We start from the raw sequence: 26595 nt of genomic DNA on the forward strand, positions 1-26595 counted from the left end.
CACCCAGGGGAGGGTCAAAGCCCCTCAAAAACTGCAGTTTGTGACAGTTTGCTGGTGGGACACCCAGGGAGTGCTGCTGTGGCACGGAGCTCAGCTGGGAGCAGGAGGTCCCCTCCAGAATCAATGCCGTCCCTTCCAAGCCACCAGCTTCTCTGCAGGCAGCCTGGCAAGTGCAGCCTGAGCACCACGAGCCAAGAAAACGCGAGATCAGAAGATATCAGACATCAGATTTAAAGAGGGGGAAGTCTGGGGACTTTCTGTGACTTCGCTATAAATTAACACCCGAGCTCACGCTACGCAGATGTGAAGGGGGGTGCAAGCAAGAGGTGGCTGCGTTTGTCGCCTTTCAAATGTGTTGCTTTTCTTCTTAAAAGCTGCCGAGAACTGAGCCCCGCTTGGTGGATGTTGGGCTGTAGGGCTGGATCTGATAAGGCTCGGCTCTCAGAAGAGCTGCAGAAGGCTTTTTGTCTTCCCAGCTCCTCTCCTGCCTCCCCGGCGTGCCCGCACACCTCCAGCGCCCCGAGCTCTGCTCCCGATCCCGCTGGGATAAGGCATTCCCCACCTTGGGAAGGTCCTTTCATGGCAGGTGCAAAGAGCTGGGGGCGTTTCAGGGCCGTCTGGCCGTGGCAGGTAAAGAACAAGGAGAATCCAAGGTCTGAACCTGGCACCGATGGCAAACCAGAGCAGCTCCGGTTTCTCTGGAGTCCCTCCAGCTTTGTACGGGTGTAACTGAGACTGGAATCTGGCCCAGAGAGAGTGAAGCTGTTCAGCAGTGATTAATACAGTAAAATGCAAAAGTTATGTATCAAGTGTATTTCATGCGCTTCTTGCCTCGGGACAATTAGCATAAATTTAATAATTATTGCCCTGTGCCAGCCCTACCTAAGGAGGTGAGAGCGCTGCCCTGCCTGCGGGAGTTGGGGGAATCGTCTCCCCGCTTTACGGGTAGGAAAAGAGGAACAGAAAGAAGCAAAGTGAGGTGGCCCACGTGCGGTGCTGTGGCCGGCTGGTCCCTCCCCATCTCCTGCACCTTCCCCAGCCCTGCTCGGCTCTGGGGGCACAGAGCTGGGGAGGGGGGTGAAGCAAGACCGGAGTTTATTCTTTGTGCACGGATAAAATGCTGTTGAAAATACTAAAAATTAAAGGTTTCCTTTGCTGGTTGCCCAATCACCACCCTGCCAGGAGATGGGGTTTCTCCTGCCTTGCATGTGTCTCCTTTCTGCGTTCAGATGCACTGACAGTGGCTCTAGGTGGTCGCTCGAGCATGGGACATCCCGACCCCAGCACCTGCATCCTGCTCCTCCATCGGGTGCCTGACTTTCCAAACCATCTGGGGCCACACGTGTGGGTCGGTCTGTGTCCCTCCCTCATCAGGCTTTGTTTGCCTGAACTGTGAGATACTCTTGTGTGTGTGCCTTGCAAAACCCCCCCGTGCAAATAACAGCAAACCGTGGAGACGGAGGCTGCGCTGGCTTGGTGTGTAACCAGGGCGCTCTCGCCAAAGGGTAACTGATTAGATATCAGACTCTCTTATCATGTTCCAGGGCACAGACAAAAGCTAGAAGACCAAGCCAAACCCTTCACCGACCGCTACGGGGAACTGGAACGGCTGCGCCAGTCCATGAGGGTCACCCCAACAACACCCAACCCCCGCGGATCCCTCAGCACCACCAGCCACTTTGGGTCCCAGGCTCAGACTCCAATACAAGGTAATTGGGTGGGTGCCCCAGCCCGGCATCGCACCCCGAACCCTCGTGCCAGGCAGGGAGCGGATGAACATCCCTCCGGGTGGTATTTTGGGGCTGTCACTGCCTGGGGGACAAGCCAGGAAGGGGTTTGGTTGGGTTTCTCGGCTCTTTTTGCACCCATTAAATCAGCAGGTGGCTGCTGAATCGGAAATCAGGGTGATTTCACTCCGTCCACCATTAGATAGGGGGTCCTAGTCAAAACTGAGCAGTTTCAGCATGAACGCAAGCAGTACCCTTTGAATCCAGTAGCTTCTTTGACATGAAGGCAACTGGATTATACTTTACATGCTAATCCAAAGGGCTTCTTATCTGGTTGCATTGTGTTTATGCCAAGTCTGGTGATCTAGCGCCCGACTCCAGCATAATTCCGCACACCTGCATGGGCGCACGCGTGCGCACACACACGGCCCCGCTCTTCCCAGCTTTGCCATCGGCAGAGCTGAGCCCTCGGGCGCCCCCCGAGAATCGCGGTGCCAGGAAAGAGGTTGGAATTGCCACCAGAGTTACTGGAGAGAGGCCGCGCTGCTCATTCCCCTGCATCTAGAACTTTTTGCCCCCAAATTAAGCCTTGCATTTGAAAACACCCAGCGGCCGGGATGCTCCCGCCTTGCTGCGCTTCTCAGCACAGCCAGAAGCCACTGGGATGGATTAAAGAGACCGTTCTGCACACAAGACGCTTTCCCTTTCCACGCGTTTTTCATCTCGGTGGTGTTTTCCTTTGAAAATGAGCAGCAATTCTAGCTGGTTTTAAGGGATAATATTTAAGCTGTTTGCACTTTGAGTTTTGGTGATTGGAAGGTTTCAGACTGAAAAGCTGCAACAGCCTTTACGGTGCGTTTTAAGTGACGCGGACGTTTGCAGAACCCCAGTGTCATTGGCAACGAGGGCGTCTCAAGTGCAAAAACACATTGGAAAACATTACCTGAAATGTAAAAGCCGCCCCGCTCCTCCCAACCCAAAATTACAGTGAAAATTTAATCTATTTCTCATTGAAATGCAAATTCTTATGCTTGGAATTTTCGTTGGTATTAGCACTGTTTATGAGAAGAAGACGGGCATTTCGTGTAGGATTACCGTTTGATTTTCGTTAAAAAAAAGCAAGAGGGGGAAAGAGTTTTATGGTCTCATCTCATTGGCTGCGTAATAAATAAACAGATTCTTGAGGGAAGAATAAAAAAAAAGAGGCATATTTTAAATTAGCGCAGAGCCCCGTGGTGCCAGAAACCCAGAGAGCGTCGTTTGCAGCAAAGAATCAGGTGATGACACAAATTCAACAAGCAAAAGGAGAATAAGCTGGCCACAAGCTGCCGCGGGTGCCAAACTCCCAAATGTCAAGTGACAGCAGGAGAGGAGACGCGAATGAGCCATCTCGAGTCATTCCTGCCCCCCCCGCCCCGGGAATGCTGCGGGAGCCGCCTCGTGCGCACTCTGCGCTTGGCTCCCGCGCCCCCAAAACGGGAGGAACTGTCTTAAAATGACTGCGGGTTCTTACCAGTTGGGTAATTGTAACCTCAGCCCTGTCCTTGTGACACGACGCTGGCTATAACCAATCGTAATAATCATTTTCTAAGCCTTTCCCCTCACATACACACGGCTTATTCACCACGATCGTAATTTTTAGCCAACCAAGTGGAGCTTGGCCCATGCCAAGAATAACACAGGAGTTAACAGGCCTGTAATTCTCGCGACTTGGCACGTTCTTAGGTAACACGCACGAGAAGCCAATTAGCAAAAAGCATAACGAGATATCAGCTGGGTGGGACGGGCTGGAGTTCATCCTTTACCTGGGTGCTTCCCAACATTAATGGTTTAGCATCCTTGCACCCCTGGATTAAAGGGGGCGGGAGGGGCAGCTCTTTTCTCTGGGAATGAACCCCCGGCAGCCCCAGCTCGTGTGCCAGAGGTGGTTGGGGCCTCCCGGTTCTGCTGACCCAGCAGTTTGCACAAACCCTTCCTAATCCTTCTGGCAAAACCAGGCTGGGAGCCGAGCTGCTCGGGAACAGCCATGGCCACTGAGCGGGGTTCGGGCACCTCAAATCCCTGGGCACGTGGGGTTTGGGCTTTGAGGTGAACAGGTCGGAGACAGCGTTTCTTTTTGGGGGGGAATTGGGGTCCTTTGGGGATGGGTTTGGTCTGATCTGGTGGAGATCACGGCAAGGACGCTGGTGTAGAGGGAGGAAGGATCTGGCCCCCGGCCACGTGCAGAGGACTTTCAGGAAAGCCGCCCGTGCGGGTTATAAATAGCCCCCGTGTAAAATGATCATCCTGAGGTTAAATGGTCTCAAACCAAAAACCTCCCGGTAAGAGAAAGCTGATGGTTTCTGAAGGGCATGCCAGGAAACACGGGAGGAGAAGGTGCTCAGCACCGTGGCCGAGCGGGTCAGATCCTGCTCTCCAGCTGGTTTCCCCCCACCTGGTGTCAGTGCAAGTCAGCGGCTTCGGTCTCGCCTTACCCCATGCGGGAATCAATCCCTCCCATGCCTGTCTGCAAACGGGACTGACATCTGCAACCCTCCATGACCGGATTTTATTGCCAATTTCCACGGCTTTGGAGGGAAAACAGGGCAATTCAGGGTTCACCCCAGTGTAGCTGTGATGAGAACCTGGTAGCGGGGAAGGTAGGACAAGCAGACCCTGGTCTCACATCAACCAGCGCTGCTCCCCCGGCTTCAGCTGGGCAGAGCCCTTCACCCCCGTTGAGCATTTGGCCCGATACTTCTGCAGCGAGGTCTGGAAAATGTGAGGTTTTGAAATGCCGGCTCTCCCGTCTCCGCAGCGAGACACCAAGCTGTCATTAGGATGGCTTGAAATGGTTCCTTATTATGGGGCACGCGAAGCCAGAGCCTTGCGTGCTTGCTTCATTTTGAGTTGTGTCTTCTAGCTTAGGAAAAAAAAAAACCAAATCAAGTAGCTCTCTAAAAGTGAAGCAAGATGTTGAAGGAACTTGCTTCTGCTGCTTCTCGGGGCCCCCGTTGCTCTGGGGAAGGGGGATGGGGATGGACACACGTCCTGGTGGGGAGAACCAGGATGCTCCTGCAGCCCCCGGTTCTCCCTGCGATGTTTTGCCCGTGGTTCAGCCGCGGTTCGTGCCGCAGCGTTGGGTTCCCGTTGCGACAGAGCGGGGCCGCCCACGCAGCCGCTCTGCGCCCCGGCTTTGCGGTGGAAACATCTCCAGCCACTCAAAAGCGATTGTGTGCGTTGTCCAGCGGCATGTCGGGGCCTTGAGTACACAAGGACAATTGCAAAGCCATTCTAAATTTGATCTACGGGGCGAGCTGTTTTGATTAATGCACTTAACGTCCCCTTGCACGCTCTTCATGTTGCTCCAGCAAACCCAAATTCCCTTGACTTCCCAGGGAGAAGAGTAAATGCTGGATCCTTTTGCAGGCTCCATCCTGCCTCTCCCAGCCTCAGCGTCTGCCGAACAGTTTGGGAGACTTTGTCTTTGCTGGTGAAGAGCTTTGGGGTCTCCTGATCTGGAAACAGCCCAGCTTTAACCAGCTTGATTTCCAATCCACCGCTTAAAACCAGCGCAACGTTTTTAACACAGGCCAGTCATCAGCAGAATGCTTCACCATATGCATTTAGAACAAAATCTCTCTCTCTTTTTCTTTTTAAATTTACATTTTTAAAGTATTACATTACTTTTAAGAAACCTCTTGGCATAGGCACCAAGTGCCCTATTGTTTCCGAAATGCAACGTGGCTGCTCTGAGGTTAAGTCCTGAATTACGGACCCAGCAAACACACTGAATTGCTGCTTCCTAATCCCTGTCCAGATCGACTTATGGTTTCTTTAAAATATCCGTTTCTTAATGGATAAAAACATTCTACCATGGGCAGAGGCTAAATTGTTTCCAAAGGAAGCCAGGCAAGCATTAGTGGGAAGAAAACATCTTGTGGGATCCAGCTTCAGCCTCAAAGGAAGGAACAGGCAGAAGATGGGTTTCCTGCCTGCTCTCAGGCTCCGCAGGCTGCTGTGCCTATCTTTAAACTGCTTTTCTGCTCCTCTCAATTACATTTGCCCGTGGATGTCCCTTAAGCGGATTTGGCATGTAACGGTCAAAGATGAACCACAGGCCAGCGCTGTTTGGGAGCATCCACTAAAAGAGAGTCCGAGCATCCGTGACCGCTGATGTGCAGCCGTCTGCGCCTCCCAGCCGCAGCTCAGGGTGCCGAAGCGCTGCCGTTCCTATGGAATAACAGCAGATGAGCTTGCAAGGAGCCCGGCTGAATTTGCCTCAGGCTCCAGGGATGCCATCCCGCCTTTGCCGTGGGATTTTGGCGATGCTGGGATGCTGATTGCCAGCTTCAGAGCGCCGCCGGCGATCCCCCAGCCCGCCGTCCCGCTGCGGGAGGGCGCTGCCGCACCGTGGGGCTGCGGTGCAGCCCGGGGGCGCTGGAGCGGGGCCGGAGCCGAACCTCCGATCGCCCCATCAGCCGCCCTTATCACCCCAGCGCTCCACAGTGGGTTTCCCATGGCAGACCTGGCTTGGCCCAGACCTGCTCGGCAGGCACGGTGGTCTAGCTGCAGGCGGGGTTGTAAATCCTGCAACTTCCTTTTATGTAGTCAGGGCTTGTTAATCTCTTTTTTTTAATACCCTTTGAATACAGGTAAAGAGCGAAGCGCGGGCAGGCCAGAGGGAGTGCCTGCAATCCCGTTCAGCCCACCCACCCGCTCCAATTAGCACCGTTAGCTTATTCATTAGTTTGGCGGGATGGAGCGGCAGGGATTGAGGTTGATGCCGGGATGCGGGATGTGAGATGCAGGCAGGGAGAGCTCTGGGGATGGCGAGGGGAGAAGAGAAGCAGCGGAGGGAGAGGAAGCCGGGAGAGCCTGGCTTGTTTAGTCTAGGCTGGGAGCGGGGCTGATTGCTCTGTTTAAATACACCCGGGGGGTAAACATCGGGGAGGGAGAGGAGCTAATGTAAGCTATGGAGGAGGGTGCTGGCACAGGAGATGGGGCTGAACTGGCCCGCAATAAATCCCGGCTGGATGTTGGCAGCAGGGTCCTCCCCAGAAGGGTGGGAGCATCCCGATGGACCTGGGGGAGTTTGCAGAGATTGTGTGTGATTCACTGAGCCGGGAACACCTGGGAACGTCCCTTCTCACTGCCCTGCCCACCTGTATAGACCAGGAGGCCATTGCTCTCTGTATTCAGGGTCTGATTAAGTGCTGGGAGAGGACCCAGGAGAGCAGAGTGAGGGTTTGGGATGCTCACCGGGGCAGGTTTGGGAGCCGAGCGTGTGCACGGAGAATTGTGTGAGGAGAATGAGAAAACGGAGCAACCAACGCGCTCGGCGACCTTGAGGTGGTGCCTGGTGATGCTGCGATAAGCGCCATGTGTGCCGGTGTGTTTTGGTTTGGGGTTTGGGCTTTTTTTGCTCAAACTCTGCAGAGGAAGTACTTGCACCCAGTCGCTGAGCTGCTCGTATCAGCTACACAACAATCGCTCCATGGGCGTGTAACAACGGATGCTGTTCACACCCTCATTTTTTTTCAACACCTCCCCTCCTCCTCCCCAAAATAAATTGTGCTCTGTTTTTCGCGGGGTGGGAGGAAGGGGCCGTTTTCTTTTTTAGGTGGCCCTGACTTGGAAACGCATGAACTCGTTCACATACGTGACAGAGGCATGAGAGCGTGCCTGCGTGCGGGGGTGGGGACGGGAGCGGCGCCTTCTCTAGAGATGAGCTGGGTCTTCAGAGACCAAATGCATCTCATGCACCTTCCCAGGCAGAGCAGATTCCCCCATCTTTGGCCACCTGCCTCTCTGTGCTCCCATATGGAGCCGATATGGTCATGGGAAGGAAGGAGAGAGCAAGAGAGGTCAGAAAAATGCTGAAAGACAACTTGGAGGGCCAAGCATCACAGAAAGTAGTAGAGAAAAATAGCCCAAGGTATAGACAGACAGAGAATTTCTGTCCCCGCTTCGTCTTGCACATGCATGTGTGTTATATACGTGGGCATAAAGTATCATTAGAGTTTACATTGTCATCAATCTTCATGGCATGAAACAGGAAAGGAGGGTTTTTTTCCCCCAGGCTAGATTTTTCATGACAATTTTGCAAGGCACATACGTGCGTATAAATAAAACGGTGATATATGGCCAGGTTGAGGATATTTAAATATTCTGTATGCTTGGAGAGTTCCACTCTACCAAATTCCCTCTAAATTTCCTTTATTCTCTCTGTGTGCACCACACACTACGCGCATTTGTGTGTGTTGTGCAGTGTCCACACACGCTTAGGTTTATCGCTGAATATGGTGTGTTCCCCACATCCCTAAAACGGGGAGCAGGGAGTCATTTAAAGGCATTTTCCAGGGTGGGGAGGCAGTGGAACCCCCACCGCTTTGCTGGGCTGGGTGCACGTCAGCGCCGTTAATCTCTAAAACCTCTTGCAGGATGCATCGCCTTGGCATTTATTTCCTTGCCACCCCCCAAGAAAAGACCCCTATTGTCTCCGAGGCAAAAAGAAAGCTGCTGTGTCACTCGGACGCGGTTGTTTTCTCTGGAAAGGGGCTGAGGAGCTTTAAAAGCCTGTTTCTATCCGGCTTCATGTGCAGGGGGACTTGTGGGTCCTCAAAAGGTGCAAATTGCAGCTGCACAATTAAACACCGGGGTGTGTCCCGGCCTCCGCGCTCCCCTGGGCAGCACGGCCCTAACGAGGAGACAGTGGCATTACTAATCAGGGCTTTGACCTTTACATGGCTTTTATTTAATACACATTCCACACTTCCCCAAACTCCCATCCAAAACATTGACATTTCCGCTGATAGATTGGGTCAGATTTTGGAGTAGTTGGGGGACTCAATTCACTCTTACAATGGTTAAATTCTTACAGCTAAATGGGCTTATTCAGTTAGTGCAGCAGCTGGTGTGATTTCGAGAAGAAAATAAACATTTCCTTCAAATATTTTGATTGGCAACTGGACAACTGAAATACTCAAGCTCAGATTGCCAGGGTCCAAAAAAGCAAATGGGGGCTGGCCGGTGAGTAAGCGAGGCAAACCGTAGTAAATCCTCCGCGGCGGCGCTACCAGGCACGTGTGTGTGAGATGCACCGGGCGCTGGGGACGGGGACAGCGAAATGTGATTTTTAAAGCACATTTGGCTGCGATTTGGAGTGCGGAGCCTGAGGGTAGAACTTCACCCGCTTCCCTGGCATTGGCTTAGCCCGTTGCTTGGCGCTTGGCGGCTGGCTGAGCATGACGGAGGGTTGCTTTGCTGCTGAGTTAGGTGGTTATGCAGGGTATTAATGGCGATGTTTTATTTGGACCTGGCTGGGGCTGTTTCAGCAGGGAGCTCCTGGGATGTGGGGCAAGAGGGACGGTGCCCTTGGCCAGGGCTGTGGCGCTGACAAACATGGACCCGTGAGATGGAGGGGCAGCCCTGGGGTGAGGACTGAAGTAGGAGACTGAGGGGGGACTCATTCATGGGGATCAATATGGAAAGGGGGAGTGTCAGGAGGATGGAGCCAGGCTCTTCTGGGTGACAACCAGTGACAGGACAAGGGGCAATGGGTGCAAACTGGAACACAGGAGGTTCCACTTCAAGATGAGAAGAAACTTGTTGGGGGTGAGGGTGGCAGAGCCTGGCCCAGGCTGCCCAGGGGGGGTGTGGAGTCTCCTTCTGTGCAGACATTCCAACCCGCCTGGACACCTTCCTGTGTAACCTCATCTGGGTGTTCCTGCTCCATGGGGGGATTGCACTGGGTGAGCTTTCCAGGGCCCTTCAACCCCTGACATTCTGGGGTTCTGTGACAGAGGGGCAGCCCCGAGGTGATGGCGCTGGGGTGCAGGGACAGCCCCGCGGTTGCCGGCGCTCAGGCTGAAGCGTCACCCCTCTGTGCAGCCGCTCCCGGGTGCCGCTCCCCGCCCAGCGCGGGCGGCAGCGAGGCCGGCGCGGCCGCGGCTCCATCTGGCGGCCGCTCCCCGCCGCGGGCCCGGCGGCCTCTGCGCTCTCTAGACGGCGGTTCGAGGCCCGGCCGCGGCTGCTCCCGCGGGGAGCCGGGGTGGCCGCCGAGCCCCGCGGCGGGCCGGGCCGTGGTTAACGAGGAGGCCCCGGGGGCATAGCGCTCTCCCATCTGGGTGTCACGTTGGGGAGCGGGAACAGACAAGGCTTTACCTCCCCGGGCGCTGCTGGGGGCCTCGGGAAAACAGAGACCAACATTATAGAGCAGAGCAGCCCTGTGTCTGGTCGCCACATCCTGGGAAGTCTGAATCCCAATCCCAGATAACACAGAGGCAAAATACACAAGTGGTTTTTTTATACCGAATCCTGCAAAAAACAGGTCCTGCAGAGCCCTGTCAGGCACAGACCGGGGTTCCAAAGCCTGGGAGGGCTCACCCGTTGCCCGTCGGTGTTTCGCAGGCAATACTCAAGTGTTTCTGTTCCCGACGCTATCGCTGCGCTTTGCTTGCCACGCACGCAGCCTGTAATTAACGCTCTTACACGCTTGCCTCTAAATTAGTACTGAGGACCCATTGCCAAATGTTGCGAGTTCAGGCCAATAAAACATAACCTTTTAAAAAAAAACAAAACAGAACAACTTCGAGTGTGTTATAGAGGAAAAGGGAAATGTGCCCTGAGCACTTATGTTTTGTTTCAATCTGCTTTTTATGGAATATTATTTATGGGCATATGAAAGCTAATGAAGGAGCACGGTGTGATTGCCGGAGATTGTCATCTGCCCTGGGGAAGGCAGAGGCAGCACTCTGGGTTTCCTGGGGTTTTGGGGGGATTTTTCTCAGCTTTCTCTCAGCGTCTGGCAGACCAGCCCAGCGACTCGGACCGCAGTGGGAGGGCTGCATGCGTGTAAGGAGGAAGCATTCAGAAAATACCACTTTTTCTCTCCAAGTTCAGCCAGGATTTTTGCCCCATGGTCCTACCTCAGCCTGTGATGCTGCCGGATCAGTAAAGCCAAAGAATCAGGTCAAAATACTTCTATGGAGAGCTGGTCTCCAAACCTCAGCTCACAGTGCCTGACAGTGGGTTTGGTGGCACTTTGGCGGCAGCGTGGCTTTGGGATGGAGAGCGTCCCGCTGGCAGGCTGAGCCTTGAAGTCAGGTTGGTTTGGTCAGTCCTGAGCATTTTTCACAGTGTCGTGCTTTTCAGAACAGCCCAAGCATCCTACCCCTCCAAACAGAATGCAAGGGGGACGGCCGGGCAGCCACTTCCACAGAATCACAGAATGTCAGGGGTTGAAGGGCCCTGGAAAGCTCATCCAGTGCAATCCCCCCATGGAGCAGGAACACACAGATGAGGTTACACAGGAAGGTGTCCAGGCGGGTTGGAATGTCTGCACAGAAGGAGACTCCACAACCCCCCTGGGCAGCCTGGGCCAGGCTCTGCCACCCTCACCCCCAACAACTTTCTTCTCATCTTGAAGTGGAACCTCCTGTGTTCCAGTTTGCACCCATTGCCCCTTGTCCTGTCACTGGTTGTCACCAGAAGAGCCTGGCTCCATCCTCCTGACACTCCCCCTTTCCAGATCGATCCCCAGGAATGAGTCCTCCCTCAGTGTCCTCTTGTCCAGCTCCAGAGCCCCAGCTCCCTCAGCCTTTCCTCACACGGGAGATGCTCCACTCCCTTCGGCATCTTGGTGGCTGCGCTGGACTCTCTCCAGCAGTTCCCTGTCCTGCTGGAACTGAGGGGCCCAGAACGCTCCGTTCTGCTGCATCCAGCCCCGGGTGTGTGCAAAACAACACGGTTCGTGAGGGTTTTGAGGCTGCTCCTCTCTTTATCTCACACCAAAGCCGCAGCCACGTTCCCAAACCAGGTGCTCCCTCCGCCTTTCTCCTCCGTGGAGCCTGCGTGGGAAGGGCAGGCGCTGCCCATCGCCGCAAAACGGCTGGAGGGGAGGGAGGAACCTCCTGCTCCTTCTCCTTCCAGTGGCCGGTGGCTGAGGGATTCACCTGGGATGAGAAAGAGGGTTCAGATCAAACCCCCTGCCCATCTGCTCCTCCAGAGCTTTTGCCACCAGTTAGCTGCAAGGGATTCGCTCGAATGTTGTTTGTTTGTTTGTTTTTTCCTGGGGAAATGCTACAGGGCTTGAAACACCAGCCCTGAGAAGTTAAAAATGCTTCATCATAATAAATATATATAAAACATGCATCCCTATGCATGCATAGCAAATATGGAATCATATGAATGCGTGCATCTTGTATATATGCATATCTAAAACCAATGAGCATGTTTATCGCACTTATCTCACACATCCACCCGATGTGACCAAAAATAATTGTCCCTGAGGCCAGATAACATCTCACTACCAAAGTAAGCGAGATGCCCCTGCTTTTAACAAGGGAAAAATAGGGGTCTGGGGAGTAAAGAGAAAGGATGAAGAGCCACCTCCAGCTGGCCAAGGCTTCGAGCTTGGGGCACCAGTCCAGTGCTTTGGGCTGGAACTGCTCTTTCTGGAGACCGGTCCTAGGAGAGCTGAGAGAGCCATGAAAAGCCTCGAGGTCCCCAAAGGATCTGCTAGTATGGATTCTTGTTTTAAGCCAGGCTTACTGCAGAAAGATGGGGCCTAGCAGCACCGGGCAAATGTCCCTTTCCAGTTACAAACTGGCTGTGACCCTCTTTGGGGTTTAAATCCCCCCCAGGCAAAGGGCTCCACAATGGGCTCCAGCATCCGATGGACCTGGGTAACGTCCCCACCGTGCTGTCCTAAACCTCCCTTCCCCCAGCAGAAGAAAAGCTGGATTTCTCGCTCTCCTTTATCTTCTTGGAAGGAGCAAAATGCACAGAGAACTCGAGCAAAGGGATATCGTGGCTCCTCGCTTGGGAATTTTCGGCTGTGTGTTTATCAGCTCCATCCCCTGATGGTATCAGCACGAACAGGCCACCCACACGAAGGCTTAGCAGGCTGCTCTGGACTCAGCTTTTCCTCCCCGGCTCTGTGTGTGTGTATATACACCAGCGCGGATCTCAGGGACCGGCCGTCTGGGGCCCGCGTCCATTTATTTACTACACAGCTGATGTCATGGCTAAACATTATTTTTCTGTGTTTATGGGGTGTGGGGTGTTTTTTAATCCTCCCGAGATGAACAGACCCCTGCAGAAGTCAGCGCAGTCGTGTCTCTTCTCGGGTAGGAAATAACAAATTTTAGGGCAGGAAATGGGAACAACTTAAACAAACGGGTTTAGGGGGGTGTATTTAAGTTCCCCTGGCAGATCCAAGAGTCGCTTTTCCCACTGAGTTCAGTTCCTCAGCCCAGGCTATAGGACAAACTCTACTGGTTCTAACCCACTGCTTTCCTCCTCCACCTCCGCAGGCACGTCAGACCTGAGCCCCTTCCCCGACCCGCGGCAGTTCGATCGCTCCTTCCCCGCGCTGCCGGCGCTCACCGAGACCAGGTTCTCCGACCCGCGGATGCATTACCCCGGCGCCATGTCCGCCGCCTTCCCCTACACCGCGACACCCTCGGCCACCGGCATCGGGGGCATCAGCATGACCAGCATGCCCACCACCACGCGCTTCCACCACACCTACCTGCCGCCCCCCTACCCCGGCTCCACGCAAAACCAGAGCGGACCCTTCCAGACCAACCCTTCTCCCTACCACTTGTACTACGGCACGTCCTCGGGCTCCTACCAGTTCTCCATGGTGGCGGGCGGCGAGCGTTCCCCCACACGGATGCTCTCGTCTTGTACGAGCGCCTCGGCGGGGAACAACTTAATGAATCCCAACCTGGGCAACCAGAACGACGGGGTGGACGCGGACGGGAGCCACAGTAACTCGCCGACGACCATGACGACTACTGGGAGGATGGATGAGTCGGTCTGGAGACCCTACTAGGAGGAACTCAACTGGGAAGCGGTATCTTTGACTTAATCAGCAACCGATAACGTTACTCCTTTTGGTAGTGAATAGGAAAAGGTAAGCCAAAGTGTCCCAAACCAAAAGCATGCAAGCATGGGCAAACATCAAGCGAAGATGGACCAGGACCTACGTTACATTTCAAGATGAACATCCACGAGGCTTGAATTTGTCGCTTGATGTGGTTCCTCTCCTCTAAGTATGTGGAATGTACATAGGGAAAAGGAAAAAAGCAAAAAGAAAAGGAGGTGTGGAATCCGATGTTTGTTTCTTGCAGACACTTGTCAGTCATCTCACTCGCACCTCTTCTCCACACAAAGCATTCGGAAGTTACCAAAAGCTCACCCTTCTTCTGCAAAATGCTTCAGAGAAGAGAAAATAAAACCAGGGAGTCGTCCGAGCCCATGCAGGAAGACTGAACTGGAAAAAGGAAGAAAAAAGAAAAACAAAAAAAGAAATACCCTCCCCGTTGTCTCCTCTCCTTCCCTCCCCACCGGTGCAGGGTCCCCAACCACCAAAGAGCTCCGGGACGGCCGCAGAGCACCCAGAGCCCGGTTTACAGCCCAGCGTGTTCCCGCGGGTCGGCCGGCACCAGCCACGTGAACGAGAGCTGTGATGGGATTGTTTCTATTCGTTGCTGACGACATGGGTTGTATTGTTCATTTTTTGTCATTGTCGTCGTTTTTCAAACAGTAACGTGGTTGATCCCCGTGCCTGACAGACCCCCCTTTCCTCTATGTTTACATACGAGATGTACTTTTTACAAGGTGCATTTTTTGTTTGCTCTTTCGTCCTGACCTCACCATTCCATTCTTTGCTCCTCTTCGCAAATCTCAGTGACGGTGGCTGAAGCGCTCAGGACAACCCAAGATGTACCAGATGCGCTTCCGAGCGCGTTTGCTGCAAAAGGGCCTCGGGAGCCTTTGGCGTGACCCTGGGTGTCCCTGTCACCCCCTCTGCGCGGTGACACACGCAGCTGGTGGCAAAGCATCATATTTCCCTTATGATCCTTTCCCACGTTTTCACCCGGAGCAGATTGACATGCGATGACTTTTTTTAATTACAAAGCGACTTACACTTGTCAGTTGATCCTGAAAGCTCTAACTGAGATTTGGAGAAAGGAGCGGTTTCTATTTAATCCCTCGGTGGTGGGAATATTGCAGAGCAATGTTATCTTGCATTTCCCCACTTTCCCCCAGGTCACCCAGCACACGGGTATCTTGCTGTAGACGAATAAGCTGAAGAAGCGGCACTCAAAGTGCCAAATCCCATTGCCACCAAGCCTTTTGTTTTTTTTGGCATGAACGTAAGGAAACAAACCCCTCAGCTGCCCCCCCGGCCCCTCTATTGCAAGTTGCCCCATTCCAAATCTCAGTTGGCAGCTTGGGAGCCCTCGGTCGAGGTGCGGAGCGTTGTAATTGCACTACCACGGCAAGACTGGAGCAAGACATCCTGGCTTCGTTGGAAAGCTGCGATGACCACTCACGGCTTAAATAAGCAACAAGAACGACTCTTTGCAATGATAATCATTAAAATAATAATAAAAATAAACCCTACCCCAGCAAAACTGCAACATCCATTCGCCTTAGCGGCCGCGGGCACCTCGCCGGTGCTCGCCAGCTGTAGAAACTGGACCACGGCAGCCTGTGTTTTAATGCATTTATTTCTATCATCTGATCGCGCCACTGGTTGAAAGCACAAAGAAAACAAGGCATTCGTAGTACTAGGTTAATTTAAGACTGTTCGTAACGAATTCAAATAAAAAAGGTAACTAAAAAGAATGGCAACGATGTTGTTTTTATGACATATTGTCATGTGAAGGTGTAAATACATGCACCTCTATTGTACGCAGATGGTCAGAAGACAGGCCAATGTTTTTTGCTTTGCACTATAATTTGCTTTTTTTAAGAAAATGCACAATCGCTTGTACAGTCAAACCCCTTTGGCTCACAGAATATTTAACTATAAAATCTAATTTTTGGTCTTATTTGTTATAATAATATAATTCTTAAATGTGTTGAAGGATCCAATGCTTAATAATGCTTCTAATACTTGTATGTGCAGGGTAAAAGAACAACAAACAACTAAGGAGACGAGAACAAAGTTCTTTGGAGATAAGGAAGGCTAAAGTTGTTGGGTTTTTTAATGGTGTCTTACGATGGACATTAAAGAAAAAGAAATGCTAGTGATACCAAATAATGTGGTTATTTGTGTAATATACCAGCCCTACTTGAAGGTAATGCCCTTATATTTAATATGTAGCCCATCTTTTTAACCTGTAGCACTTGTCACTGGGGATGTGGGGACACGGGGAGGGAGGGAGGGGGAGGAAGAGGAGGGTCTGCTCCTGTCGAGGTCATTGGGAGAAGCTCTGGCCGGAGCCGATGAGAACAGGGTCGGGCGGCAATCGCGTCGGGACGGAGCCGCAGCGAAGCGCTCAGTTCTGCTTTCCTAATTATCGGGTGTCGATGTTCTTTATCCAATGTACGTGATTGTATCGTCAGGCCTCCGTGTAATCATTTTAATGACTTTCCATGTGGAATAATAAATGTATGGTTACGAGTCTCCCCGCTGCCGTCCGCCTGCTCAGTTCTCACCCCCGCACTAAGGAATGTTCCTCTCGCTGCCCTTTCTCCGGGGTCTGATTTTGGCACCTCTTCGAGCATCCCAGTACCCCGATCGGTGCCTGGGGCGGCTCACGGCTGCTCTCAAGCACAGTTTGGCACTGCAGGGCTGTCCAGGGAGGGTTGGGGTGGATTCTGGGCTGAGAAAACCCCTTTAGCACATCCAGGGTGGGTCTGGACCACTCACACTGGGCTGGCAGGTGATCCCTGCATCCCGCGCCGAGCATCCCGTGCTTCCCCCGCCAACTGTCGTCATTTCGCTGCTTCCCCAAGCACAAAACCCAGGGAGTGGAGCATCTCCCGTGTGAGGAAAGGCTGAGGGAGCTGGGGCTCTGGAGCTGGACAAGAGGAGACTGAGGGGGGACTCATTCCTGGGGATCAATATGGAAAGGGGGAGTGTCAGGAGGATGGAGCCAGGCTCTTCTGGTGACAACCAGTGACAGGACAAGGGGCAATGGGCTCCCGCTGTTCCAGGAGAACTCTGCAAAACAAGCCAGAGAACCATCCCGGGGGCAGGCGGAGCAGGATCATCTGGGGTTTCTTTTGCAAATGAAAGCTGAAAGGGAAAAAAAATCACAGAAGCTCGGATGACTTTTTTTGAACGTTCAGATATTAAATTGAGCAGAGTTTGGGCTAAAGGAAAAATGAAGAATATTTCCTTTGAGAACAAAGCTCAAAAAAGCCACAGCAAAAAAAAAATCTTCTTATATTCTGTTTCCAGACCGAACTCTACAGCTGTTTTAATGGCTGTGCTGTCTCTAAACTCTCCGTCTCAGTAAATAAACTTTTAGCTTGCAAAAAGTTTCTCTGCTTCACAAGACATAGGGAAGGAGCCTGCCCACACCATCCCGTTTCCTCGTCAAGCCCTTAACGAACCTTGCACGAAAGAGCAATTAGCTTTGTTAAGGCATAATCCTGTTTGTCTGAAATAGTGGGGCCAGTGCCCTCCCCACATCCCCTGAACCCACAAATACCCCTCGCCTGGACCAGCGTGAGATGGAGCCACTCAGCATCATCTCCGTGGGCATCCACGGGGGTTAATCCTGCTGGGAAGGATGGGTGGCTTGTTGAGGTTGGGGTCTGGTTTTAAATACTGCCTATTTCGAAGCGAAATGGTGGAAAACATGGAAAATTCATTAGGGAGTCTGGGCAAGTGTCGGGTTACACATCGTTCACATCGACTTACTCAGCGGGACCTTGCGCCTTGGGGGAGATATATATTTATATATATTTTTTTACATGGGTTGGTGTGGTGGGTTGTTTTGTTTTGTTTTTCCCATCCATTCGGTTCCCAGACGGCACAAAAACGAGTCCTGTCGCTTCTCTTCAAAGCTCCGGGTCTCAATGGGGCTCCGTCGTCCCCTTCCCGCCCAGCCCTGATGCAGCATCTCTGGGAGGCGAGCGCTGCCGTTCCCACCCGCTCCCAAAAAGCTGTTCCACCCCGTAAAAAGGGCAAATCCGGAGCCGCTCCAGGACCGGCTGGCAGCCGTCCCCTGGCTCTTTCTTCAGTGCTGGCTGGCAAAACGCTCCGTGAGGACGGGAGCGGGGAGGAAAGCAGGAGGGCAGAGTGCCCAAACTATAACCCCCCCCGAAAAAACCCCAATCCTTCATTCCTGACCACTCGGAATTCTCAAGTTTGGTGTGAGACAAAAAACAACCCAATAACAACATCGCACCGGGATCACAAGAGCTGTTTGTTCGGCTCCTCTGCCCGGCTCTTTCTCCCCGGCATTGGCCCGTCCCGGTGCCACCATCCAGCCCCGAACCGCAGCTTGTTCAGCTAAAATCGACCCCAAATCTTTCTGTGTGTTGCAGAGGAGACTCCTTGATCCAAAGCAAAAACAAAAAGCAGGCTGTGTGTCTGTGTTTTCCCATAAATAGGACTCCAACAGCAAACCGTCGCTGCTCCGGCGCCTCTTTGCTCCCGGCCAGGACACCCCAGCCCGTGCAAAGGGATTGAGGCTGAGTCCAGAGTGGCCCGGTTGGAGCAGTTTGGGTTCATTTCTAGGGGGCTTGGGGCACTTCTAAAACACCAGGTACCCTCCTTGGAAATCTCTCCCTAAACCCAAATGGGGTCGAGGCTGCACTTGGGGCTAAAACAGGCAAAAAAGCCGGTGGGAATTAAGCACCAAAATACTTTTGCACAGCTCAGGAATCTTTCCCAGTGCCAGATTTAAACCCAGTTCCATGCATCCCCACCTAATAACATATGTTATTTTTTATTTAAGCCATGCAAAGTCACCTGTATAACTGTTAATTCCTTGCCAGCAGCAGGCTGACATGCAGGGAAGGTGTTTCCTTGCGCAGAAATTGGGCCAGGCCAGGAGATCAGAAAAGTTTAAATTAAAACAGGCTCATGCCCTGTAAGCCTTTAGTCTTGTCTTAACCCACAGAGGCTAAAATGATGTTCACAACAGGGTGCTGGGCTTGAGGCTCATCCCACCGAGCACCTCCCGCCACCATGGGACAGAGAGCAGCTCAGATTCAAAGGGCTGGGGCAGCGGAGGATCAGAGAATCCCAGAGTATCAGGGTTGAAGGGCCCTGGAAAGCTCATCCAGTGCAATCCCCCCATGGGGCAGGAACACCCAGATGAGGTTACACAGGAAGGTGTCCAGGCGGGTTGGAATGTCTGCACAGAAGGAGACTCCACAACCCCCTGGGCAGCCTGGGCCAGGCTCTGCCACCCTCACCCCCAACAAGTTTCTTCTCAAATTCAAGTGGAACCTCCTGTGTTCCAGTTTGCACCCATTGCCCCTTGTCCTGTCCCTGGTTGTCACCCAGAAGAGCCTGGCTCCATCCTCCTGACACTCCCCCTTTCCAGATTGATCCCCAGGAATGAGTCCCGCCTCAGTCTCCTCTTGTCCAGCTCCAGAGCCCCAGCTCCCTCAGCCTTTCCTCACACGGGAGATGCTCCACTCCCTTCAGCATCTTGGTGGCTGCGCTGGACTCTCTCCAGCAGTTCCCTGTCCTGCTGGAACTGAGGGGCCACAACTGGACACAAGATTCCAGGTGTGGTCTCCCCAGGGCAGAGCAGAGGGGCAGGAGAACCTCTCTGACCTACTGACCACCCCCTTCTAATACCGATAGGATGGAGAGCGAGGACTCATTAACCTCAGCATCGCGTTAGATGGGGCGATACCGGGTTGTAATTAGGCCAGACGAGGTGGGCAGGGGAGACGAGGCTGCATCCCGGGGGAGCACATGGATGTGTGGTGTTATTTTGGTGCATTTACCCCCAGGTGAGCACCCCGGGCACGCACCTGCCTGCGTGGGCTGAGCGCACACGCATGACGGGACATGTCGGTGTGGTGGGGGGGACATGCACCCAGTGTCACCCACCACCTCCCATGGGGACGTGATGCTTCCCTGGGGATGCTCCAATTCAGGGGGACACGAGTGTCACCCCCCGCTGCCACATCCATGGGTCTGGCAGGGTGGTTAATGGGCGCTGCTTTTAAATATTTGTATATACCCTGTGCTCATATAATTTTTAAGATGGGGAGGGTAATAACCATTGCAAAGCTGGGTTTGGCTGCAGAGAGGGGACCTGGCGGTGCCGTCACCGGGGTGGCTGCAGCCCCGTCCCCCCCCTTGGCAGGTTTTGCTGTTTGTCTTTGCAGCCGCTGGGTTTATTATGGCCGGGAACACCCAGGGTTTTTTCACTGTCTGCCGTGAAATCGATACAGTAATTTCATTTCTCAGCCATAAATGAAATGAGCTGTAAAGTAAAGTTGGGTGTTCAAGCCAGACTGAAAGAATGAATTGTTCTAATGGGGGACGTTAACGAGGGGATTAAATGTTGCTGTGAAAGCCGGGGGTCCCCGGCCGGCCCTGCTTGCTGCTGGCTGATTTTAGGGCTCCCTCACATCACCTTGGAGCTGTGTGGTCCAGCACCCCCAGCCATTATTGTTTTTCTTATTATTACTTTATTTATTATAATTTTTAATTTAATTTTTTTATACAGCACCCCCAGCCATTACTGTTTCTTAATAAAATAAAATAAGAATAAATAGGGTTCTTAACAATAGCCTTTCAGCTGACCCAAAGCAACTGGTTCTTCTACCCAAACCCAGAGCCCTCCTGTCCCTCCTGCCCCTGCGCCACCATTTCCTTCCCACTGAAAAATAACCAGGGCAAGAGAGAGCACTTGGACAAGTCCAAAAATACGAGGGCCATATTATCTTTAAACCAATAAAACAAAATAGAAAACCCACAGTGAAAGCCCTATAGGGCCAGGAGAAACTGCAGCCAAGCTCCCCAAGCCTCGGTTGTATTCCCCTGGAAATCCTGGTAGAAGAAAAACACAGGGAACGAAAAAGAATTTGGTTTTCATTAAAAACCTCGAATGTAAGGGGTTCTGTAGCTTTCAATGGGGCTTTGATTCCTATAGATGCTGGAATGTTTTCAGAACATTTGAAAAATGTTCTCCACCTTTCTATCTTATATCAGCGGAAAAGTGCGCTGGCGTTTCTGTGCTGATAGAAGTGGCGGGCGTTGAATGCAGATGCAAACCTCTGCCTTCATTTACCTTGAGGTTGCGATTTAAAAATACGGTGATATTTTCTTGTGGCTTTGGAACCAGAGGAGATAATCCACCTGGGGGGAAAAGGAAGGTGCAAAAATGCTGCAGGAATTTTCTCAAAGGGGGGTTTTATTTCTTTTTTCATTGAGAGAAAGCAGGGTCACTCAGCACTCGAAGGCACCATCGCCTGGTGTTTAAGTCATCGCTGCCTTCATGGAGATTGTTGTCTTTGCCTAAAGAGGTTGATTTATTGCTGGGTCACATCCCCACTTCCCATCACACCCACGTGTGCCCGGAGCTGGCGACGCTCGAGGAGCCCCGTGACACAACTTGTCCCCTCCACGGCCAGGGCTTGTCCCCACCGACGTGTCCCCAGGGCCCGGCTGCCCACGGTGCTCGCTGCAAAGAGCTTTGGTCCTGAGGGCCGTGGAGTGGTGCTGGATGTACCCGTGTCACAGCTCCAGTGTCACCTCCAGACCCCACCGGGAGCCGGGGCTCGCCTGCCTCCTGCAAACCACAGACAGCTGGCGTTTCGGGTGCTTTGTGCTTTCCCTTGCAGGAAAAGAAATAGAATAAAAGGAAATAAAATGGAGGAGAGGAGGAGAAAGAAGAAGAAGGAGAAGGAGAAGGAGAAGGAGAAGGAGAAGGAGAAGGAGAAGGAGAAGGAGAAGGAGAAGGAGAAGGAGAAGGAGAAGGAGAAGGAGAAGGAGAAGGAGAAGGAGAAGGAGAAGGAGAAGGAGAAGGAGAAGGAGAAGGAGAAGGAGGAGAAGAGGAGGGAAGGGAAGGGAAGGGAAGGGAAGGGAAGGGAAGGGAAGGGAAGGGAAGGGAAGGGAAGGGAAGGGAAGGGAAGGGAAGGGAAGGGAAGGGAAGGGAAGGGAAGGGAAGGGAAGGGAAGGGAAGGGAAGGGAAGGGAAGGGAAGGGAAGGGAAGGGAAGGGAAGGGAAGGGAAGGGAAGGGGAGAAGGGAAGGGGAGAAGAGATGAGGAGAGGAGAGGAGAGGAGAGGAGAGGAGAGGAGAGGAGAGGAGAGGAGAGGAGAGGAGAGGAGAGGAGAGGAGAGGAGAGGAGAGGAGGAGCAGCACCATGGCAGGCGGTGGCGGGCAGGAGGTGCGAGCCCAGCCCTGCACGGCTTGTGCCGAAATGCAGCACCCGGCACGGGCCGGTGCAACCGGTCAGGCTGGCTGAGCAGCGCCCGCTGCACCCAGACACGCTGCGTTCACCCCTATCTCTGCTCCTTTTCCCCATACACCTTATGTCAGCTCACCTGCCCGTGGAGATTAAAGCCTCATCCCAATTACAAGAGTCATTAGTCACCACCCCAGGAAGGGCCACCCAGGCTGTGGTGGCACGGTGCCACCGCGGGTGCCCGGCTGCCTCGCGCCACGGGATCACCTGCAGCGCTCCCAGCCCGCAGTTATTCCAGAGGGATTCGAGGGAGACGAGGGATTTGAATAAACCCGAGGGAGCCGCGCACACGCTGCCGCAGAGCGACGGCATCCTCAGGGTTTGGCATCCTCGGGGTTTGGCATCCATCGGGAGGCACAGAGGTGATGGATGCCAGACCCCAAGGATGCCGTCGCTCCAGCCCCACTGTGTTGACCTGACACCTTTGGAAAAGCAGCTGCTGGCTGGTTTTGTAGCTGTTCCCCAAATCGGTGTCCCCACACGCCGGTGGGGTGTGACACCCGGGGACAGGGCTCGACTGCCTGACCTTCAGAAGGGCAACGGTGAAGGGGCTGGAGCACAAGTGTGATGGAGCGGCTGAGGGACCTGGGGGGTTCAGCTGGAGAACAGGAGCTGAGGGGAGACCTTCTGATCTCTGAACTGCCTGAAAGGAGCTTGGAGCCAGGGGGGGTCGGGCTCTGCTCCCCAGGAACAAGCGCCAGGAACAGAGGAAACGGCCTCAAGTTGCACCAGGGGAGGTTGAGGTTGGATTTAGGAACAATTTCTTCCCCAAAGGGCTGTGGGGCATTGGAACAGGCTGCCCAGAGCAGTGCTGGAGTCACCATCCCTGGAGGGCTGGACAGACGGACATGAGGTTCTCAGGACATGGGGGCAGGGACAGGGGTGGGGGAATGGTTGGACTCAATGACCGTGAGGGTCTTTTCCATCCAAAATGATTCTGTGATTCCCTTGTGCAGGCAGGGACAAGCCTGCTCTGCCTGCCGGCAGCTGCCGGGCTGCAGTGTATCAAAGGGCTGGGAAGAAGCATCTCGGAGTTAAGTCTTTACCTTCGCCCTCCCCTGCGATGTCCCCGGGCTCCCCCAGCACAGGGCTTGGTGGCCCTGGCCCGTCCCAGCGCCTGGGAGGTTGGGCAGAGCCGGCTGCGGCGCTGCCTGCCGGGGCTCACGTAGGCAGGAGGTGCCGCCGAGCTCGGCTGCCTCCTCTCCAGAATGAGAGAGGATGGGAGAAATTCCCTTCGCAGGGAGAAATTCCCTTTGCAGGATGGACAAGCAGCAACTGAGAGCCAAAGGCTTTGTCCAATGGATATGTGGCTGGTCCTTGTTTTAAGATTATAGAATCACAGAAGAGACCCTCAAGATCATCAAGTCCAACCGTTCCCCACCCCTGTCCCTGCCCCATGTCCTGAGAACCTCATGTCCGTCTGTCCAACCCTCCAGGGATGGTGACTCCAGCACTGCCCTGGGCAGCCTGTTCCAATGCCCCACAGCCCTTTGGGGAAGAAATTGTTCCCAAGATCCAGTCTAAACAATTTAAAATATCCTTCCCGCTGCCTTTCCTTGGCGGTGTCCACGGTGCCGTGTCCCCAGCCGTGGGCTGGGCTGTGACCCCAGTGGCTTCTGCCCATCCTGCCTGTCCCGGTGCTGCCCGCACAGCGGCCCTGGCCCCGCAGAGGTGCCTGGACGTATGTGTTATTTCCTGTGGTTGACACAAACCCTTCCCATAAACCAGCAGCGTGTGGTTTTGGGCTCAGGTTCCCTTTTTCCCTCCTCTCTCCCCTCCAGTGCCTGCACTAATAAGCCGGGTCCCCTCCCCGGTGTGTGGGGGGAGATAGGCCGAGCTTTTCTCTTGTCCTGGCACGTCCCAGGGGGTGTCGGGGGGAGCTGGGTCCATCCTGGCTCTTCTCCAGCCACCCCGTCCACATCTGGGTGCTGGGATGGGTCCCTGCGCTGGGAGATGGGGGTGGGTGAAGCACGGCTGGTGCAGAGCTGGGGGGCAAATGACCCCCCAGGTGTAAGTCCCTGCGGTTTGGGACCCAAAGAGACCTGCTCCTGCCCCCAGCACCTTGTCCCGCTCCCGGAGGGCTCTGCAACATCTTCTCCATCCCTTGGAGATGGAGTGAGGAGGGGCTGATGGGGAGAAAAGCGAACAGGAGCTCCCCACTTTGATGCCCAGGTTCTCCTCCCCTTGTTGAAAAGCCGGGGCAGAATCGGTTCTATTAATATATTTCTACTCTTTTTTAGAGGAAACGGGTTTTTTTGCCATGTTCCCGTTGCTGTGCAGTGAGCAGATGGGCTGCACTGGGATGCCCGAGCCTGGTGGCTCCTGGTTCAGATGGGACCAGGAGCCACTCAGCTGTGGCACCTGCCCTACAAGGACCTGGGTGACAACTGCTCCAGCCCACCCGCCACCTCCACAAACACAGAGGGAACAGGGGAGCGTTTCACCCAGTTTTGCAGCGAGATGAAAGCGTTTGCCCGAGGTCATTCCACAGATGTGGGGCAGAGCTCAGAGCCGAGCGCGCCCTCCCCATCCTCACCCAGCGCGGGTGAGCCGGGCAGGGCTGCGGCTGCTCGTCCTCTCCCTTTCTCTCCTCCGTGGCTTCAAATGGCTCCGGGGCTCTTCCCTGTGCGCCAGGCCGGCTCTCGCTGCTCGGGGCCCATGTCTCCTCCGCTCCAGCCTGGTGGGCACGAGCCCTGAGCATCCCGGGACGGTCCCACCAGCTTTTTCCAGCCCTTGCCTTACCCAGATCCCACGATTCTCTTCTGGAGAAAACCACATCCTTGTCACCTCAGCTCAAGAGGTGCCCGAGGTTGGGGGGGGACACAGGTCCTTTAGCTGAGCTGTGGAGCAGCGCGGCTTTTTCTGGCCCAAGTGCTTTAGGTTCTTGTTGGGGAAATGGGGGTGAGTCAGGCGCTTCGTTTGGCTCCTGTTAATTGCCTCTGCAAGGCTGGAGGGGTTTTGCCTCTTTGCCCTGTCTCCTTGTTGTGGTGCAGGAGAAAACCAGAGACCCCTCGATTTGCAGCTCCCAGGGTCCCCCCCTTTAAGCAAAAGGCCTGGCTGGAATATTAATAATTTTTTAAATTTTTTTTTTTTTTTTTTTGCATTTCTTTTGCCTTCCAGACAAGCTTCAGCCAGCAGGGTCACTGGTGGAAATTAAACTGGGCTTTCCATGCCCAGCTTATCTCCCCCAAAGCGCCGGCTCTGGGCCGCGCAGGTTCCCCGACACCTCACCTGGGGCTCTGGGCTGTGTTTCCTTCCAGCTGCTCATTTTTCATCTCCAGAGCTGAACCTCTTAATACTTTCATTGGCAAACGCCAAAAAAACTATCCTGGAAAAACAGCTGATTCAGATCCGTAGTATCTTGATGTGGCAGAAAGAAATTAGCTCTTGCATGTGGGCTGAGAAAGGCTGTTTGTCCAGGAGGACGGGGGCGGGGAACGGCTTCCTTGATTCCTTTTTTCGTTGTTTATTTAAATGATTGAAATCTCCCTGCTCGCTGTACGGGCAGGGAGTGGTTGTTTTAGCAGCGAGATGGTGCTGGAAACATGTCAGACAACCGCAGCGGCAGCGCCTCCTGCCCCGAGCATCGCTCGCCCCGACCGTCCCCTGGTTTTCTGCAGCGGGAACCTGCTGTCGAGCCTGATTTCCAGCCCTTCCCTTTGGGCACAGGTCCTGCTTTCCCCTAAGCCCGTCCTAAGCATCTCCCCGTGCTCCCAGAGCGCACGTTTTGTCCCCAGACGGGAACACCGGTCCCTTGGGACCAGCCCTGAGCTCCGCGTTAGAGCAGCAGTTTTCTCCATCGAGGGCGAGGTTGGGGAGCAAAGAGTCAAAGTTTATTCCATCCACCTGTATATTTTCACAAGCCTGCAGATAGCAATCAAGAACGCAGGAAACGGTGTGTTTAAGGGGGTTGAATTTGCCAAAACTGTGCCACATTTTTAAAGCAAAGTTTATTTGGAAAGTTACAGAAGGCCGAAGCGTCTCCTGTGAAGGGGGAAGGCTCTTGAAAGCTTTCCTTTTGGTTTTCAAACTCTGCCTTTTAGAAAGGGGGAGAGGATTCACGAAGAAGGGCTTGGTTTTAATGTAATGCATTGTGTTCTGTTGGGGGTTTTCCTGTAGGCAAGTTCTGGAGCTCCTCAAGACACCGATCAGCCCAGTGCTGGGTTATAGAGGGGCTTTTGATGTTTACCTTGAATAATCTCAGCTTGTTTGGAGCCCCGTGAGGGACCCCATGGGGCTCAGAGACGCCCCAGCTGTGGCTCCGCAGCTCCAGGTGGGTCAGTGCTGCCCAAATCAGCAGCCAAGGGCTTTGCTGATTAATCCTGCTCACTCCCATGTGCTAATTAATGTGATCCTGTAAAGACTTCACCAGGGTGTTTTATAACCTCTTTACCCGTAGTGTTAAAGTGACGGCTGCAGAGGTGGTGACTGTACTCCTAGTGCAAGGGTAGCACATTAGAAGTTGATTATATATTAAAAAAATCATTATGTTCGTATTCCTTGTGGCAGGTCAGAGCTGGGGAGCTTTTATTTGGCCACTGGTTGCTCGTGGGCTCCTGGGGGGCAGCGAGGGGCTGTCGGCTTCACATCTGCACAGCTCAGGTTGCGCCAGGGGAGGTTGAGGTTGGATTTAGGAACAATTTCTTGCCCAAAGGGCTGTGGGGCATTGGAACAGGCTGCCCAGGGCAGTGCTGGA

The 26595-nt window shown here is 53.7% G+C and overlaps 1 protein-coding gene across 2 annotated transcripts in view; it reads left to right on the forward strand.

Moving 5' to 3' along the window:
* The window catches only part of RUNX3 (RUNX family transcription factor 3), a 37766-nt gene extending 21905 nt beyond the window's left edge, over nucleotides 1-15861 (forward strand). The window contains exons 4-5 of one of the 2 annotated variants that reach the window (XM_082071541.1): nucleotides 1545-1709; nucleotides 13025-15861. In XM_082071541.1, the coding sequence (XP_081927667.1) occupies nucleotides 1545-1709; nucleotides 13025-13548 (689 nt within the window). In that variant the 3' untranslated portion in view covers nucleotides 13549-15861. The remainder of the gene's footprint in view (nucleotides 1-1544; nucleotides 1710-13024) is intronic. The other variant, XM_082071542.1, reaches the window with a different exon arrangement.
* Nucleotides 15862-26595: the final 10734 nt, after the last annotated feature.

The sequence above is a fragment of the Streptopelia decaocto genome (genome assembly GCF_964273445.1).
Source record: "Streptopelia decaocto genome assembly, chromosome: 23".
In the NCBI taxonomy this organism is placed as follows: Eukaryota; Metazoa; Chordata; class Aves; order Columbiformes; family Columbidae; genus Streptopelia; species Streptopelia decaocto.